The sequence below is a fragment of the Nicotiana tabacum genome, chromosome 15, assembly GCF_000715075.1.
Source record: "Nicotiana tabacum cultivar K326 chromosome 15, ASM71507v2, whole genome shotgun sequence".
NCBI lineage: Eukaryota > Viridiplantae > Streptophyta > Magnoliopsida > Solanales > Solanaceae > Nicotiana > Nicotiana tabacum.
In genome coordinates, this window is record NC_134094.1 from 131,169,165 (window position 1) to 131,183,452 (window position 14,288).

The 14,288-nt window shown below is 37.8% G+C and overlaps 1 protein-coding gene across 2 annotated transcripts; it reads left to right on the forward strand.

Moving 5' to 3' along the window:
- Positions 1–2,665: 2,665 nt before the first annotated feature.
- Positions 2,666–8,604, forward strand: LOC107810478 (putative late blight resistance protein homolog R1B-23). 2 transcript variants are annotated; one of them, XM_016635268.2, is made up of 5 exons: positions 2,666–2,879; positions 3,153–3,232; positions 4,301–6,802; positions 6,902–7,997; positions 8,265–8,604. In XM_016635268.2, the coding sequence occupies exons 2-5, from the start codon at positions 3,189–3,191 to the stop codon at positions 8,406–8,408; spliced, it is 3,786 nt and encodes a 1,261-aa protein (XP_016490754.1). In that variant the 5' UTR covers positions 2,666–2,879; positions 3,153–3,188; the 3' UTR covers positions 8,409–8,604. The 2 variants fall into 2 exon arrangements, with proteins under 2 accessions (XP_016490754.1, XP_016490753.1); XM_016635267.2 differs by having other exon boundaries at positions 2,666–2,803.
- Positions 8,605–14,288: the final 5,684 nt, after the last annotated feature.

The window sequence follows — 14,288 nt, forward strand, 5'->3', positions numbered from 1 at the left end:
ATAGCAAATCAAATGCCAGACGCATTTACTGATTTGAAAAGGATAACTAAGTCACATATCCCTGTAGAGAATGTGCCTATCCGAATTGATGTCCCAGCAGGACCATCTACTAGCATGAGAGCTAGTGAACCTAAAGCATGCCTGAAGCGTGGTAGACCTTTGGGTTCTAAGGATCGAAATCCTAGAAAAAGAAAATCGACAAATGATCAAAATGATATTATGAAGGGATCTCCTGAAGAGACCCAAGATCTGATTAGTTCTGAGATTCCTGAAGAAATCAATGAACCCGAGACTCAAGTGAGTGAGGAACTTTTAATAAGTTCTACTGGTGATGGGATTAATTTAAATCGATCTGAAATAGTGGTGGATAATATTTTTGCATATAATGTTGCACTTAACATTATACAAGATAGTGAGAATCTTGAACCCCGATCTGTCGAAGAATGTCGACAAATATCTGATTGGCCAAAATGGCAAGAGTCAATTCAATCAGAATTGAAGTCACTCACTAAAAGAGAGGTCTTTGGACCAGTAGTCCAAACACCTGCTTGTATAAAGCCAGTTGATCATAAATGAGTTTTTATGCGAAAAAGAAATGATTAAAATGAAGTTGAAAGATACAAGGCTCGCCTTGTTGCACAAGGATTCTCACAACGACCTGGAGTCGATTATGAAGAAACATATTCACCAGTTATGGATGCCATAACATTTTGATATCTTATCAGTTTAGCCTTACGTGAAAGGCTTGAAATACATCTAAAGGATGTGATTACAGCTTATCTGTACGGGTCACTTGATAATGAAATTTACATGAAAATCCCTGAAGGATTTAAAATGCCTGAAGCATATTCAAAATCTCGAAAAATGTACTCAATTAGATTACAAAGATATTTGTACGGTTTAAAGCAATCTGGGCGCATGTGGTATAATCGCCTCAGTGAATATTTGCTGAAAGAGGATTACATAAATGATGTTATTTGTCCATGTATTTTTATAAAGAAAATGGCTTCAGAATTTGTTATACTTGCTGTTTATGTTGATGACATAAATCTTGTTGGAACTTCAGAAGAGCTCCAAAAGGCAATTGAATATCTTAAGAAAGAATTTGAGATGAAAGATCTTGGAAAGACAAAAATTTGTCTTGGTCTGCAAATTGAACATTTAGCAGACGAGATCTTTATCCATCAATCTGCCTATACATAAAGGGTCTTAAAATACTTTTACATGGACAAAGCGCACCCATTGAGTACACCAATGGTTGTTTGATCACTTGATGTGAATAAAGATTTGTTCCGACCTCCAGAAGAGGATGGAGAACTCCTTGGTCCCAAAGTACCTTATCTTAGTGCAATTGGTGCACTAATGTATCTTGCTAATGCTACAAGGCCTGACATAGCATTTTCTGTTAATTTACTAGCAAGATATAGTTCTTCTCCTACACGAAGATATTGGAACGGGATTAAGCATATATTGCGATATTTAAAGGGAACTCTTAATATGGGTTTGTTTTATGCTAACAAAGATAGTGCAGATCTTGTTGGTTATGCAGATGCAGGTTATTTATCTGATCCCCATAAAGCTAAATCTCAAATCGGGTACGTTTTTACATATGGAGGTAAGCGCTCCACAAAGCAATCTATTATTGCTACTTCTTCAAATCATACTGAAATAATAGCTATTCATGAAGCAAATAGGGAATGCGTATGGTTGAGATCAATAATTCATTTTATTCGAGAAAAATATAGTTTGGAATGTGAGAAAAGACCCACAATTTTATACGAAAACAATGCTGCATGCATAGCCCAATTGAATAGAGGATTTATAAAAGAAGATAGAACGAAGCACATTTCACCAAAATTATTCTTCACACATGATCTTCAAAAAAATGGCGACATTGATGTGCAACAAATCCGTTCAAGTGGCAATCCGGTAGATTTATTCACTAAATCTTTACCAACTTCAACTTTTGAGAAGATGGTATACAAGATTGGAATGCGGAGACTTAAATATTTGAAACAAGGTTTTCATCAGGGGGAGTAAAATACGCGATGTACTCTTTTTTCCTTACTAAGGTTTTTTCCCACAGGATTTTCCTTATAAGGTTTTTAATGAGGCAGCTAGCAATGCGTATTACTAAATATGTGCTCTTTTTCCTTCACTAGGATTTTTCCCATGAGGTTTTTTCCTAGTAAGGTTTTAATGAGGCGCATTATCTTTTAATGAATATCCAAGGGGGAGTGTTATAAATATATTATATTATGGATATTCATTTAGTACTCCGTTATAAATAAGCTTCCTGAAGAAGCTTATCCATATGAGACTCCGCCGTAAATATGTTTATCTATTTAGTACTCTATTGGAAATAAGCCTCCTGAAGAAGTTTATCCTTTCGGTACTCCGTTATGGATAAATATTACCCACGGTAGAAGATTATCTATATCTGGCACAACAGCTTAGAGTAACAGCTTACACAGCAGCTTGCAGTAGCAGCTTACACAGCAGCTTACACAGCAGCTTGTAATAGCAGCTTACACAGCAGCGTGTAGATAGAGGAGAATTCAGTTTATTATGTACATAAGTTTAAAATTTGAATAATATATCAGTTTTTCTCTATACTTGTCTTTACTTTACTGTCTTTATTTTATAACACAGATCACATATTCGACATTTAATAGGCAAATGCAAGTCTGTCAAATGCCATTTTATAATCTCCATCCAAAATAAATAAAAAGATATAGAGAAAAGCTAAGTGGCTTTGATGCTATTTCTCTTCCTACGCCATTATTGCGCCTCATAAAACAAGGTGAAATATTGTATTTCCTATGTCAGTATTGAGTTGCCCTTGACCTGCTCGGTAAAATGCCTGAAAGAGATTGAAAGTATGTTGTCCGTAAATTTCAAGTCCTGTAGTTCAGTGAACAAAATTTAGCATCTTTTAGCTCGTCTATTAATAGGCTAATTAGGACAAAAAAGTGAAAAACAAGATGATTTTGATTTTTGATTTTGATTTCCTTAACTCCTTTTGATTGTGATAGGTGATGGAAAATAGCCATTGTGTCAATTTGACTTAATTGTATACGGTATTCTTCATTATAAGTTTTTTTTTAACGACTAACTAAGGATTTATCTTCTTTTTTTTCCTTCAATTGTAGGGTCCGAGATCATGCAGCTTGGACAAGAAATTTTGTATGCTTTTCCAGTTCAATGAAAAGTACCCCCTGTTGTCTAAAAGGTGCGCAAATTCTGTTAATTATTTATTTTTGTCAAGACGAGGAGCTTTGGAGCAATGTTAAAGTTGTCTCTGACGAACCGTAAAAGCAGTCACCAATGCTTGCATTAGGGTAAACTGTCTATATCATACCTTCTGGGGTGCGACCTTTTCCAAACCCTGCATGAATGCGGGATGCTTTGTGCACGAGACCGTTGTTTTTTTTTTTTTTTTTTGGGTCAAGCTAAAGGTTTGAAGAGTGAGACCTTTTTTTTTCTTCCATCAGAAGCTTAAAAGATATAAATAGCGCAAGACATCCAGATTAATGAAGTTTAAAGGTATACATTATCCATTTGGGTAATATTTTTGTCAAGAGATTTTGGTGAGAATGAATAATTGGTTTTCAGCTTTGAGGAGTCTTTGTTGACTTGTAAGGAAACTAATAATAATACTAAATACTAAAAAAGAAGAAGATAAATGGGAATAGGGTGATTTGAAGAAGATAAAAAGGAGGTGGAATTATTTGGTAGTGATGGTGGGTCCAGTACTTGCTGGTTACAACAATTGAAGTAACTAAGCTATATCTGGAGTAAAACGAAATCTGTTAACTCATGATTTCTAAAAATAGTTATCTCAGATTAGTAATATAGTTAGTCACAAATCTGCCGACAACAAAATATAACATAAGATTAGTCACATATTCGACATTTAATTACATTTTTATAATGGTGGAAAATGGCAAAGGTGTTCTGGTTTTTGAGAGTGGTTGTTTAAATAATGAAACAGGAAAAGTTGTTTTGGCCTCACAGAAAGGTGCATTTGGAAAATAAAAAGGTGCTTTGAGTAGGTGTGGTTTAATTGTCATAATCCTTATTCTAAGCATCGGAGTTGCTCTCTTCTTCTTCTCCCCCTTTGCAGTTCAACTTCATCACACTGTCTGTGAAAAAATGTCTTCTAACGATATCTGTCTTCAAAGAATCGTCTTTTTGAACGTTTGCAACAACTTGACAATAGTTTATTCTACCCTGAAACTTTTATATATGGAGTCTAATTCTTTATACATGAATTCAAATTCCTGGATATTTTTCTCAGCTTGCAGATCTTCACTAAAGAACCAAACATGCTAGATGTCACTCACAAAGTCCAAGCTCTGTATCAAGATGCTCTACTTGACTTTTCTGAATTACATCTAGCTGAGTACTTTGATTTTTGTACCTTTAAGTTACAAAACGAGATTTGGTTGATTAAGAGGGAAATTAGAGCCAAATACGCCTTTCCTAAAATATCATACTTACCACTTTCAGCCAACAAGGATGGTATTGCTATTCGCAAATTTATGACAGAATTCATGGATACTGTGGTGGAGAATCTTCGTGATTTAGTGAAGATTTATGTTCGCTGTTCGTTTATTATTGTCCCCGAAACAATAATGAAACATATAGAAGATGTTTTAAAAGAATTGAAAATGCTGCAAAATTTCTTCTGCTTTGTCTCAAAGAGCTTAAGAGAGCCTGAGAGCCAACATATTGTTAATTTCTTTACTCACGCTTTAGCAGTGGCCGGCCACACATCAATGCTTTTCTGGTTGTATTTACCAGACTTGACTTCAGAGGAAATAAATGTATTGCTTTCTGATCTCTTGCGAATGAGGATTAAGCCCACTCAACCATGCATCCGCAAGATCTATGTTGATGTCTTGCAATCTTTAAAGTCGACAATACAATCTGCAGGATGGTATCACAAAATCCAAAATCAAGAGCAAGCAATTGATACCGAAGCCAGCTTTTTGGAGACTATCCTACACAATTTGGCAGACCTACCAACTAATAATAACTCCAGTCAGAGAGTTGCTTTGAAGGATCACTTGGCTATCCTTCAAGAGATGCTCAACCTATTGAGAGCCAATATCATCCATGTGCCGATACAAGATCTTGAATTTCTTCCAGTTATTGACACTGCAATTATTGATGTCGGGCTTCTGGTTTACTCGTTGTACAGAGGCGAGGAGGAGGAGAAGGAAGACGTTGCACCGGGAGAAGTGAACCCAGAACAAGTTCTTGATTTGTCAGGAAATATTCAAAGCATAGGCAAAAGGATCTATCCCACCTTTCGGAAGGCGTTTCAATCTAACTTGCCAAGGATTCTTGGACTAGGCTATGTTGATTTCCTTTTAAACAACCTGAAGGAATTCAAACGCCGTTATGCAGATTCACCCGCTTATATCAAGAACCAAGTTCAAATAATTCAGAAGGAATTTGAAAGCTTGCAACCATTTCTAGTGGATGTTGCAGAAGAGCGACACGATGGCCTCGACAAATGTCAGCGTTGTGCTACACAATTAATTGGCAAAGCATATGAGGTAGAATACATAGTTGATGCTTTTATAAGTAAAGAAGGTCCTCTCTGGTGCCTTGAGCGTTGGCTTTTGGATATCATAGAGGAGATTGCTCATATCAGAAATGAGGTGACAGAGATTCAAGGGAAAAAAATAGTTGAGGAAGCAATGAACAATACTGGCAAAACTCAAACGCCATCAAGTTTGGCAAGGTCTACAATCATGAATGATGAAGTTGTGGGTTTTAAGGATGTCATAGAAAAATTAAGAGACCAACTAATAGGAGGAACCAAAGGGCGAGATGTTATCTCAATAACCGGCATGCCAGGTCTAGGCAAGACGACTCTAGCCCGCAGACTCTACTCTGACAAGTTAGTTGTTTCTCACTTTGACATTCGTGCACAGTGTTGTGTGTCTCAAGTATATTCACGTAAGAACTTGTTACTGGAGATTCTACATGATGCTACCAGTAAAGACTTTGAATGTGGAGGAAAACATGTTGATCAATTAGCTGATGAGCTACGCAAAGCTTTATACTCCAAAAGATATCTCATCCTTGTTGATGATGTGTGGGAAGCTAGTGTGTGGGATGATATAATACGATGTTTTCGAGATGCCAATAATGGAAGTAGAATTATTCTAACAACTCGAAATCATGAAGTTGCAAATTACGCTAAATTTCAAAGTGACCCCCTTCCACTTCGTATGTTTAATGATGATGAAAGTTGGATGTTACTCAGGAAAATTGTGTTTGGAGGAGAAAGATTCCCTCCTCTCCTAATGAACATTGGGCAACAAATAGCAGAAAAGTGTGGTCAGCTACCTCTTTCAATTGTCTTGGTGGCTGGTATTCTAGCAGAGATGGAGAGGAAAGAAGAATGTTGGGAACAAGTGGCCAAAAATTTAAGTCCCTACATTCACAGTAACTCAAAGGCCACTGTAGAACATAGTTATCAAAATTTACCCTATCATTTGAGGTCTTGCTTTCTTTACTTCGGAGCATTTTTAGAGGATAGTGTGATAAATGTTTCTAAGTTAACAAAGTTATGGATCTCAGAAGGATTTATAAAAGGTTGCGAAGGTAAGAGTATGGAGGATATAGCCGAAGGTTATTTAGAGAATCTTATTAGAAGAAATCTAGTGATGGGAACTAAGAAGAGTTCTGGAGGTAAGATCAAAGCATGTCACATTCATGACCTATTGCATGATTTCTGTAAGGAGAAAGCAAAAGAAGAGAATCTTCTCCTGTGCATAAAACGGTAATGTACTAATTAGTAGTAATCTTTCGGTTCTATTTATTAAGTAGTAAGTTATATTGACAATTAATCCTGTAATTTTACTAATTTCTATATTCGAAGGGATCAACATGTCAATCCTTCTGGCCGTGTTTGCTATCACAAGCAACTTGCTCATCGCACGTTCGTTTATGGTGACCGGTATCTTAATGGAGATTGGAGCTCGTGTTTGCCACATGTTGGCTCTATAATTTTGCATAATGATGGTGCTGCATTTGGCACTGTCTCCCACAATTTTCACAGCTTCAGGCTTTTAAAAGTGTTGGATTTGGAGTCCATAAGAATTGATTCTTTCCCAATTGATCTAGTTTACTTGAGGTATTTTGCTGCACGAACTCAAGTGTCGTCGCTTTCATCATTCATGGCCAACCATTGGAACCTTGAAACTCTGATTTTGAGGCATAGTCATTATCAAGATGCACAAATGTCACTACCCGTTTCACTATGGGAGATGGTTAAATTGAGATATCTGCATATTTCCAAGTGCAACTTCATTATAGAAACTGCAGAAGAATTACTTGAGAAGTCCAAAAAACTTTATGATTTGAAAACTCTTTCCACTCCATACTTTTCTTGTATTCAGGATGCAGAATTTATTTTGGGAAGAACACCTAATCTTCGGGAACTCAGATGTGAAGTCGACGGTGTTGACAACTTTCAGTACTATGTATTGAAGTTTCCAACATGGATTGGAATTCTGAAGATTCTTCGCAGAAACACATCTTTAGCTAAAACCATCCCCTTTTCCATCTCCGCTCCAGATCTCAGAAGCTTGACAGTACGCGATTTTTACCTGCATCCTCAATACTTATCAGAAATTGCTTCATTTCAGAATCTTCAAGTACTGAAACTGCAAAGCATTCACTTTGACAATGAGGAATGGGAAGTGAGCGATGGCGAGTTCCCTCAACTCAAAGTCTTGAAACTACAAAGGATAAAGTTCTTTAAAGAATGGATTGTCGCTGACGATGCCTTTCCCAACCTTGAACACTTGGCTTTGCATGATTGCAAATTTCTTAAGGAGATCCCTTCTTGTTTCGGATACCTCTGTTCTCTAAGTCAGCAAGGGATATCTGGGAAACACAAGTTGAAGATTATCAGAATTCTAGCTTCGTTGTCTCTATCCAGGAGTCTTGGTATTTTAACAATTCTGATTCAGGTACTCTGTTTAATCAATTCTCCAATTTCTCTAAACGTGCTCTCCTGATAACTATTCTTTGTTCAAGACAAAGCGCATATGATCAAAGAATAAGCCATGCCTTTTTATGAACTAAACTGTCAAAGGCAAAATCAACTTTTGTAATTTAGAGAAAATCATAACTTTATCTAAGCAATTTAATTTCTTCATGTAGGCTTTTTACTTTAATTAATTTTAACAATTAAGTAGGGGGCTATTGATTTAACTGATTTCTTTTCTCTTCCATAGATGATAATAATAATAATGATGATAGTGGCGGCGGCTGTGGTGGTGGTGGTGATGATGGAGATGCATTTAATAATGATGATGAGAGTGGTGGCGGCGGTGATGATGATGATAATGATGAGGAGAAGGAGGAGGATGAGTATTTAGCCAAGGCAATTAGGAAGATCATGAGCTTTTATAGTTAGTGTTTTTTTTTAAACCTTGATTAAAGTTTCTGAGGCAAAAAACAGTTAAATATTTTTTCTTTCCTTTAATTTGGTATATGGATAAGTTGTTATTTCTGTTTAATGTTTACTACAATGTCTATTAAAGTACTAATTTTATAAATAATTTTTCTCCCTAATTATATCTCTCTCTAGATTGTAAGTTTTTATGGCAGTCCTTCCAAGTTGAACTATAGTTTTAACTTTTATGAACTGTCTTTAATATGTCTTTTACTTTTGTGAACTTGATGGTTGATTGTAAATGTATTGTTTCACTACCCGAAATTATCACCTTCGAACCGTGATGACGCCTAACATTTCACTTGCTAGGCAAGCCAACGTTAGAATAATATTAATCAATTTTTAAACAATCTTTAAATTATTAATAATCAAAGAAACAAATACGGAAGCACAATTTGAAATATAGTGAAATAACCCATAAAAACAACGGTGTCTAGATACCATCCCAGAATTAGTGTCACAAGTGCACAAGCTTCTAGAATAAATACAAATAAAGGTCTGAATAAAATAAAGCTGTCTGGAAATAAACACACAGCTAAAGTAAAATAGACGGGGACTTCAGAACTGTGGACGCCATGCAGTTATACCTCAAGTCTCCTCTAGTAGCTGAAATCCGAGCAAGTCTATGGCACGCCGCTGGGACCAACTCCGAAATCTGCACAAGAAGTGCAGAGTGTAGTATCAGTACAACCGACCCCATGTACTAGTAAGTGTTGAGCCTAACCTCGACGAAGTAGTGAGGAGGCTAAGGCGGGTCACTTACATTACCTGTACGCAATATTAATAACAACAACAAATAATAGAAATAAATCAGGTAACTCATTTATAATAATTGAAGCCAACTCAGCAGTCATAATCCATTATTATCTCACCCAATTCTGTTGCAGCGTGCAACCCGCTCTCACAATATATTCACATTCAATTCTGTTGAAGCGTGCAACCCGCTCTCCCAATATATTCCCTTTTAATCAAGTCTGTCATATATTTATTTCAATCAAGTATATATATAGACTTTTAAATAAGTCTGTTGCGGCGTGCAATCCGATCCCCCAATATTGACTTTTAAATAAGTCTATTGCGGCGTGCAATCCGATCCCCCAATATTGACTTTTAAATAAGTCTATTGCGGCGTGCAATCCGATCCCCCAATATTGACTTTTAATAAGTCTATTGCGGCGTGCAATCCGATCCCCCAATATTGACCTTTAATAAGTCTATTGCGGCGTGCAATCCAATCCTCCAATATATCCCTTTCAATCAATTCTTATAGAAGAAATTTTCCCAATAAATGCAACAATTAATATAAAATTATAAGACAACAAGCATACAACAATTATGATTTAATTATGAAACAACAATGACAAATAGAAAATTATTATAGAAATCAAGGAGAAAATAGGCAGTTTAATATTTAATATACTAAATGTCAAATAACAATTAAAACACATAATTCAAATAGCATGTAACAATTAATGCAGGAATTCAAGAATTAATATTTGTCAAAGAATAGGAGAGAAACAATTATTATAATAATTAATTTATGATTTAAAACAATTTATATTTTTTTAAGTAAGCAGGCAAACAATTAATTTGACGACGTATAGACACTCGTCACCTCGCCTGTACGTCGTTCACATGCAATTCACATAACAAATAATTTAAGGGTTATATTTTCTCAAGTCAAGGTTAACCACGACACTTACCTCGCTTTGCAAATTCCAATCAATTATTCAACCACAACTTTTCCTTTTAAATTTACCTCCGAAAGCTTCAAATCCCAATGTTTCCCGTGAAAATCGCCTAAAAATTCGCCTTAACCGAGCTCAAAAAGACCAAAATGAGTAAAAATATCGGACTCTTCGATATATACACTGCCCAAGAATTTCCGCACCTGCGGTGCCTGGGCTCGCACATGCGAGCTCGCATCTGCGAGAAAAATCTCGCATCTGTGAAATGGGGCTGCCAGGCGAGGCCTCGCACCTGCGGAGGAAAAATACGCACCTGCGCTGCCTTCGCTTCTGCGATCATTTGGTCCGTTTATGCAGACGCGCGGGTGCATGCAGGTTTCCGCACCTGCGAACTTTTGTCCAGCCACGCCCGGGTGCATCTGCGATCGAAGGCTCACTTCTGCGAGCTCGCACCTGCGAGAAAAATTCGCAGGTGCGATTAGAGCAGAAGGAAAAATATAGATTTTGCTTAAGTCTAGTTCTTGATCCGATTTCAATCCGTATCACTCTCGGGGTACTCGGGACCCCGTACGAATATAACAACAAGTCCAATAACATAATACGGACTTACTCGGGGTCTCGTATCACTCCAAATAAAGCTGAAATTACAATTCACATCCCGATTCAAACTTTGAGTTTTAAACTTTCAATTTGCAAATCTCGTGTCAAAACATATTAAATGGATCCGGAATGACTTTAAATTTGGCACATAAGTCATAAATGACATAACGGATTTGTTCAAATTTTCAGAATCAAATTCCGGCTCCGATATCAAAAAGTCAACCCCCGTGGTCAAACTTGAAAATTTTTAGCCTTTAAATTGCTAGTTCCGTTAAATGGTCATAACTTGAGCTAGGGACCTCCAAATTAAATTTCGGGCATACGCCCAAGTCCCAAATCACGATACAGAGCTATCAGAACTGTCAAAACACTGATCCGTGTTCATTTGTTAAAAATATTGACTAAAGTCAACTCAGTTGAGTTTTAAAGCTTTATTTCACATTTTAATTCATTTTTCACATGAAATATTTTCGAAAAATTTTACGGATTACGCACGCAAGTCGAGGAATGATAAATGGTATTTTTCGAGGTCTTAGAATACAGAATTACTTATTAAATTTAAAGATGACATTTTGGGTCATCACATTCTCCACCTCTAAAACAAACGTTCGTCCTCGAACGGAGTTAAAAAAAGTACCTGAGCTTGAGAAAAGGTGTGGATATTTACTCCGCATGTCCGACTCGGACTCCCAGGTAGATGCCTCTACCGGTTAACCTCTCCATTACACCTGAACTGAAGGATAACTCTTAGATCTCAACTGTCGGACTTGCCGGGCTAGAATAGCCATCGGCTACTCCTCGTAAGTCAAATCTTTGTCCAATTGGACTCAGCTGAAATCTAACACATGGGACGGATCACCATGATATTTCCGGAGCATAGACAGATGGAACTCCGAATGAACCACTGATAAACTAGGTGGTAATGCAAGCCTGTAGGCTACTTCACCCACCCTTTCAAGAATTTTAAAGGGTTTGATATACCTTGGGCTCAACTTGCCCTTCTTTCCGAACCTCATTACACCTTTATTAGGTAAAACCCGAAGCAATATTCTTTCTCCAACCATGAATGCAATATCACGAACTTTACGGTCGGCATAACTCTTTCGCCTAGACTGAGCTATGCGAAGTCGATCCTGAATAATCTTGACCTTATCCAAGGCATCCTGTACTAAATCGGTACCCAACAACCGAGCCTCTCCCGGTTCAAACCAACCAACTGGCGATCGGAACCGCTTTCCGTATAATGTCTCATATGGAGCCATCTGAATGCTCAACTGGTAGCTATTATTATAAGCAAACTATGCAGGTAGCAAGAAATGATCCCAAGAACCTCCAAAGTCTATAACACAAGCGCGGAGCATATCTTCCAATATCTAAATAGTGCGCTCTGACTGTCCGTTTGTCTGTGGATGAAATGCTGTACTCAACTCCACTCGCGTGCCTAACTCACGTTGTACAGCCCTCTAGAAATGTGAGGTAAACTGCATACCTCGATCTGAAATAATAGACACGGGCACAACGTGAAGGCGGACAATCTCACGAATGTAAATTTCAGCTAACCTCTCTGAAGAATAGGTAACTGCCACTGGAATGAAATGCCCTGACTTGGTCAACCCGTCCACAATGACCCAAACTACGTCAAACTTTCTCTGAGTCCGTGGGAGCCCAACAAAATATTCCATAGTGATACGCTCCCACTTCCACTCAGGAATTTCTAACTTCTGAAATAAACCACCAGGTCTCTGATGCTCGTACTTAACTTCCTGACAATTCAGACACCGAGCTACATATGCAACTATATCCTTTTTCATTCTCCTCCACCAATAATGTTGCCGCAAATCTTGATACATTTTGGCGATACCTGGATGAATAGAATACCTGGAACTATGTGCTTCTTCAAGAATTAATTCACGAAGCCCATCCACATTACGCACACAAATACGACCCTGCATTCGCAGAACTCCATCTTCCCCCACAGCAACCTGTTTGGCATCACCGTGCCGCACCGTGTCCTTAAGGACAAGTAAGTGAGGATCATTATACTGCCTCTCTCTAATGCGCTCATATAAAGAAGACCGAGTGACTATGCAAGCTAGAACCCGATTGGGTTCTGAAACATCTAACCTCACAAACTGATTAGCCAAAGTCTGAACATCTGCAACTAATGGCCTCTCACCAACCGGAATATACGCAAGACTTCCCATACTCATAGCCTTTCTACTCAAAGCATCGGCTACCACATTGGCCTTTCCGGGGTGATACAAAATGGTGATATCATAGTCTTTCAACAACTCCAACCATCTTCTCTGCCTCAAATTAAGATCTTTTTGTTTGAACAGATACTAAAAGCTGCGATGATCAGTAAATAACTCACATGAGATACCGTAGAGGTAATGCCTCCAAATCTTCAGTGCATGAACAATGGCTGCTAATTCTAAGTCATGAACAAGATAATTCTTCTCGTGAACTTTCAACTGCCGCGACGCATATGCAATTATCTTGCCATGTTGCATTAATACTGCACCAAGCCCAATGTGAGATTCGTCACAATATACCATATACGATCCTGAACCTGTGGGTAATACCAACACTGGCACCGTGGTCAAAGCGGTCTTGAGCTTCTGAAAGCTCAACTCACACTCGTCTGACCATCTGAATGGGACACCCTTCTGGGTTAGTCTGGTCAGTGTGCTTGCTATAGATGAAAACCCTTCCACGAACCGATGATAATAACCTGCTAAACCTAGGAAACTTCGGATCTCTATAACTGAAGTAGGTCTAAGCCAATTATGAATAGCCTCAATCTTTTTAGGATCCACATTTATGCCTTTTGCCGATACCACATGCCCCCAAAAGGCAACTGAGTCTAACCAAAACTCATATTTTGAAAACTTGGCATATAACTGATTATTCTTCAAAGTGTGAAGCACACTTCGAAGATGCTGCTCATGCTTCTCTCGACTGCTGGAGTAAATTAAGATATCATCAATGAATACAACCACAAAATAGTACAAATAAAGCTTGAACACCCGATTCATCAAATCCACAAATGCCGCTAGGGCATTTGTCAACCCAAATGACATCACTAGGAATTTTTAATGCCCATACCGAGTTCGAAAAGTTGTTTTAGGGACATCAGATGCCCTAATCTTCAACTGATGGTAACCAGACCTCAAATCGATCTTCGAAAATACCTTGGCACCCTAAAGCTGATCAAATAAATCATCAATTCTTGGCAGCGGATATTTGTTTTTGATAGTGGCTTTGTTCAACTGCCGATAATCTATACACATCCGCATAGAGCCATCTTTCTTCTTTACAAATAATACTGGTGCACCCCAGGGCGAGACACTGAGTCTAATGAATCCCTGATCAAGCAAGTCTTGTAACTGCTCTTTCAATTCTTTCAACTCTAGCGGGGCCATACATTATGGTGGAATAGAAATGGGCTGAGTGCCTAGAGCCAAATCAATATAGAAGTCAATATCTCTGTTGGGTGGCATCCCCGGCAAATC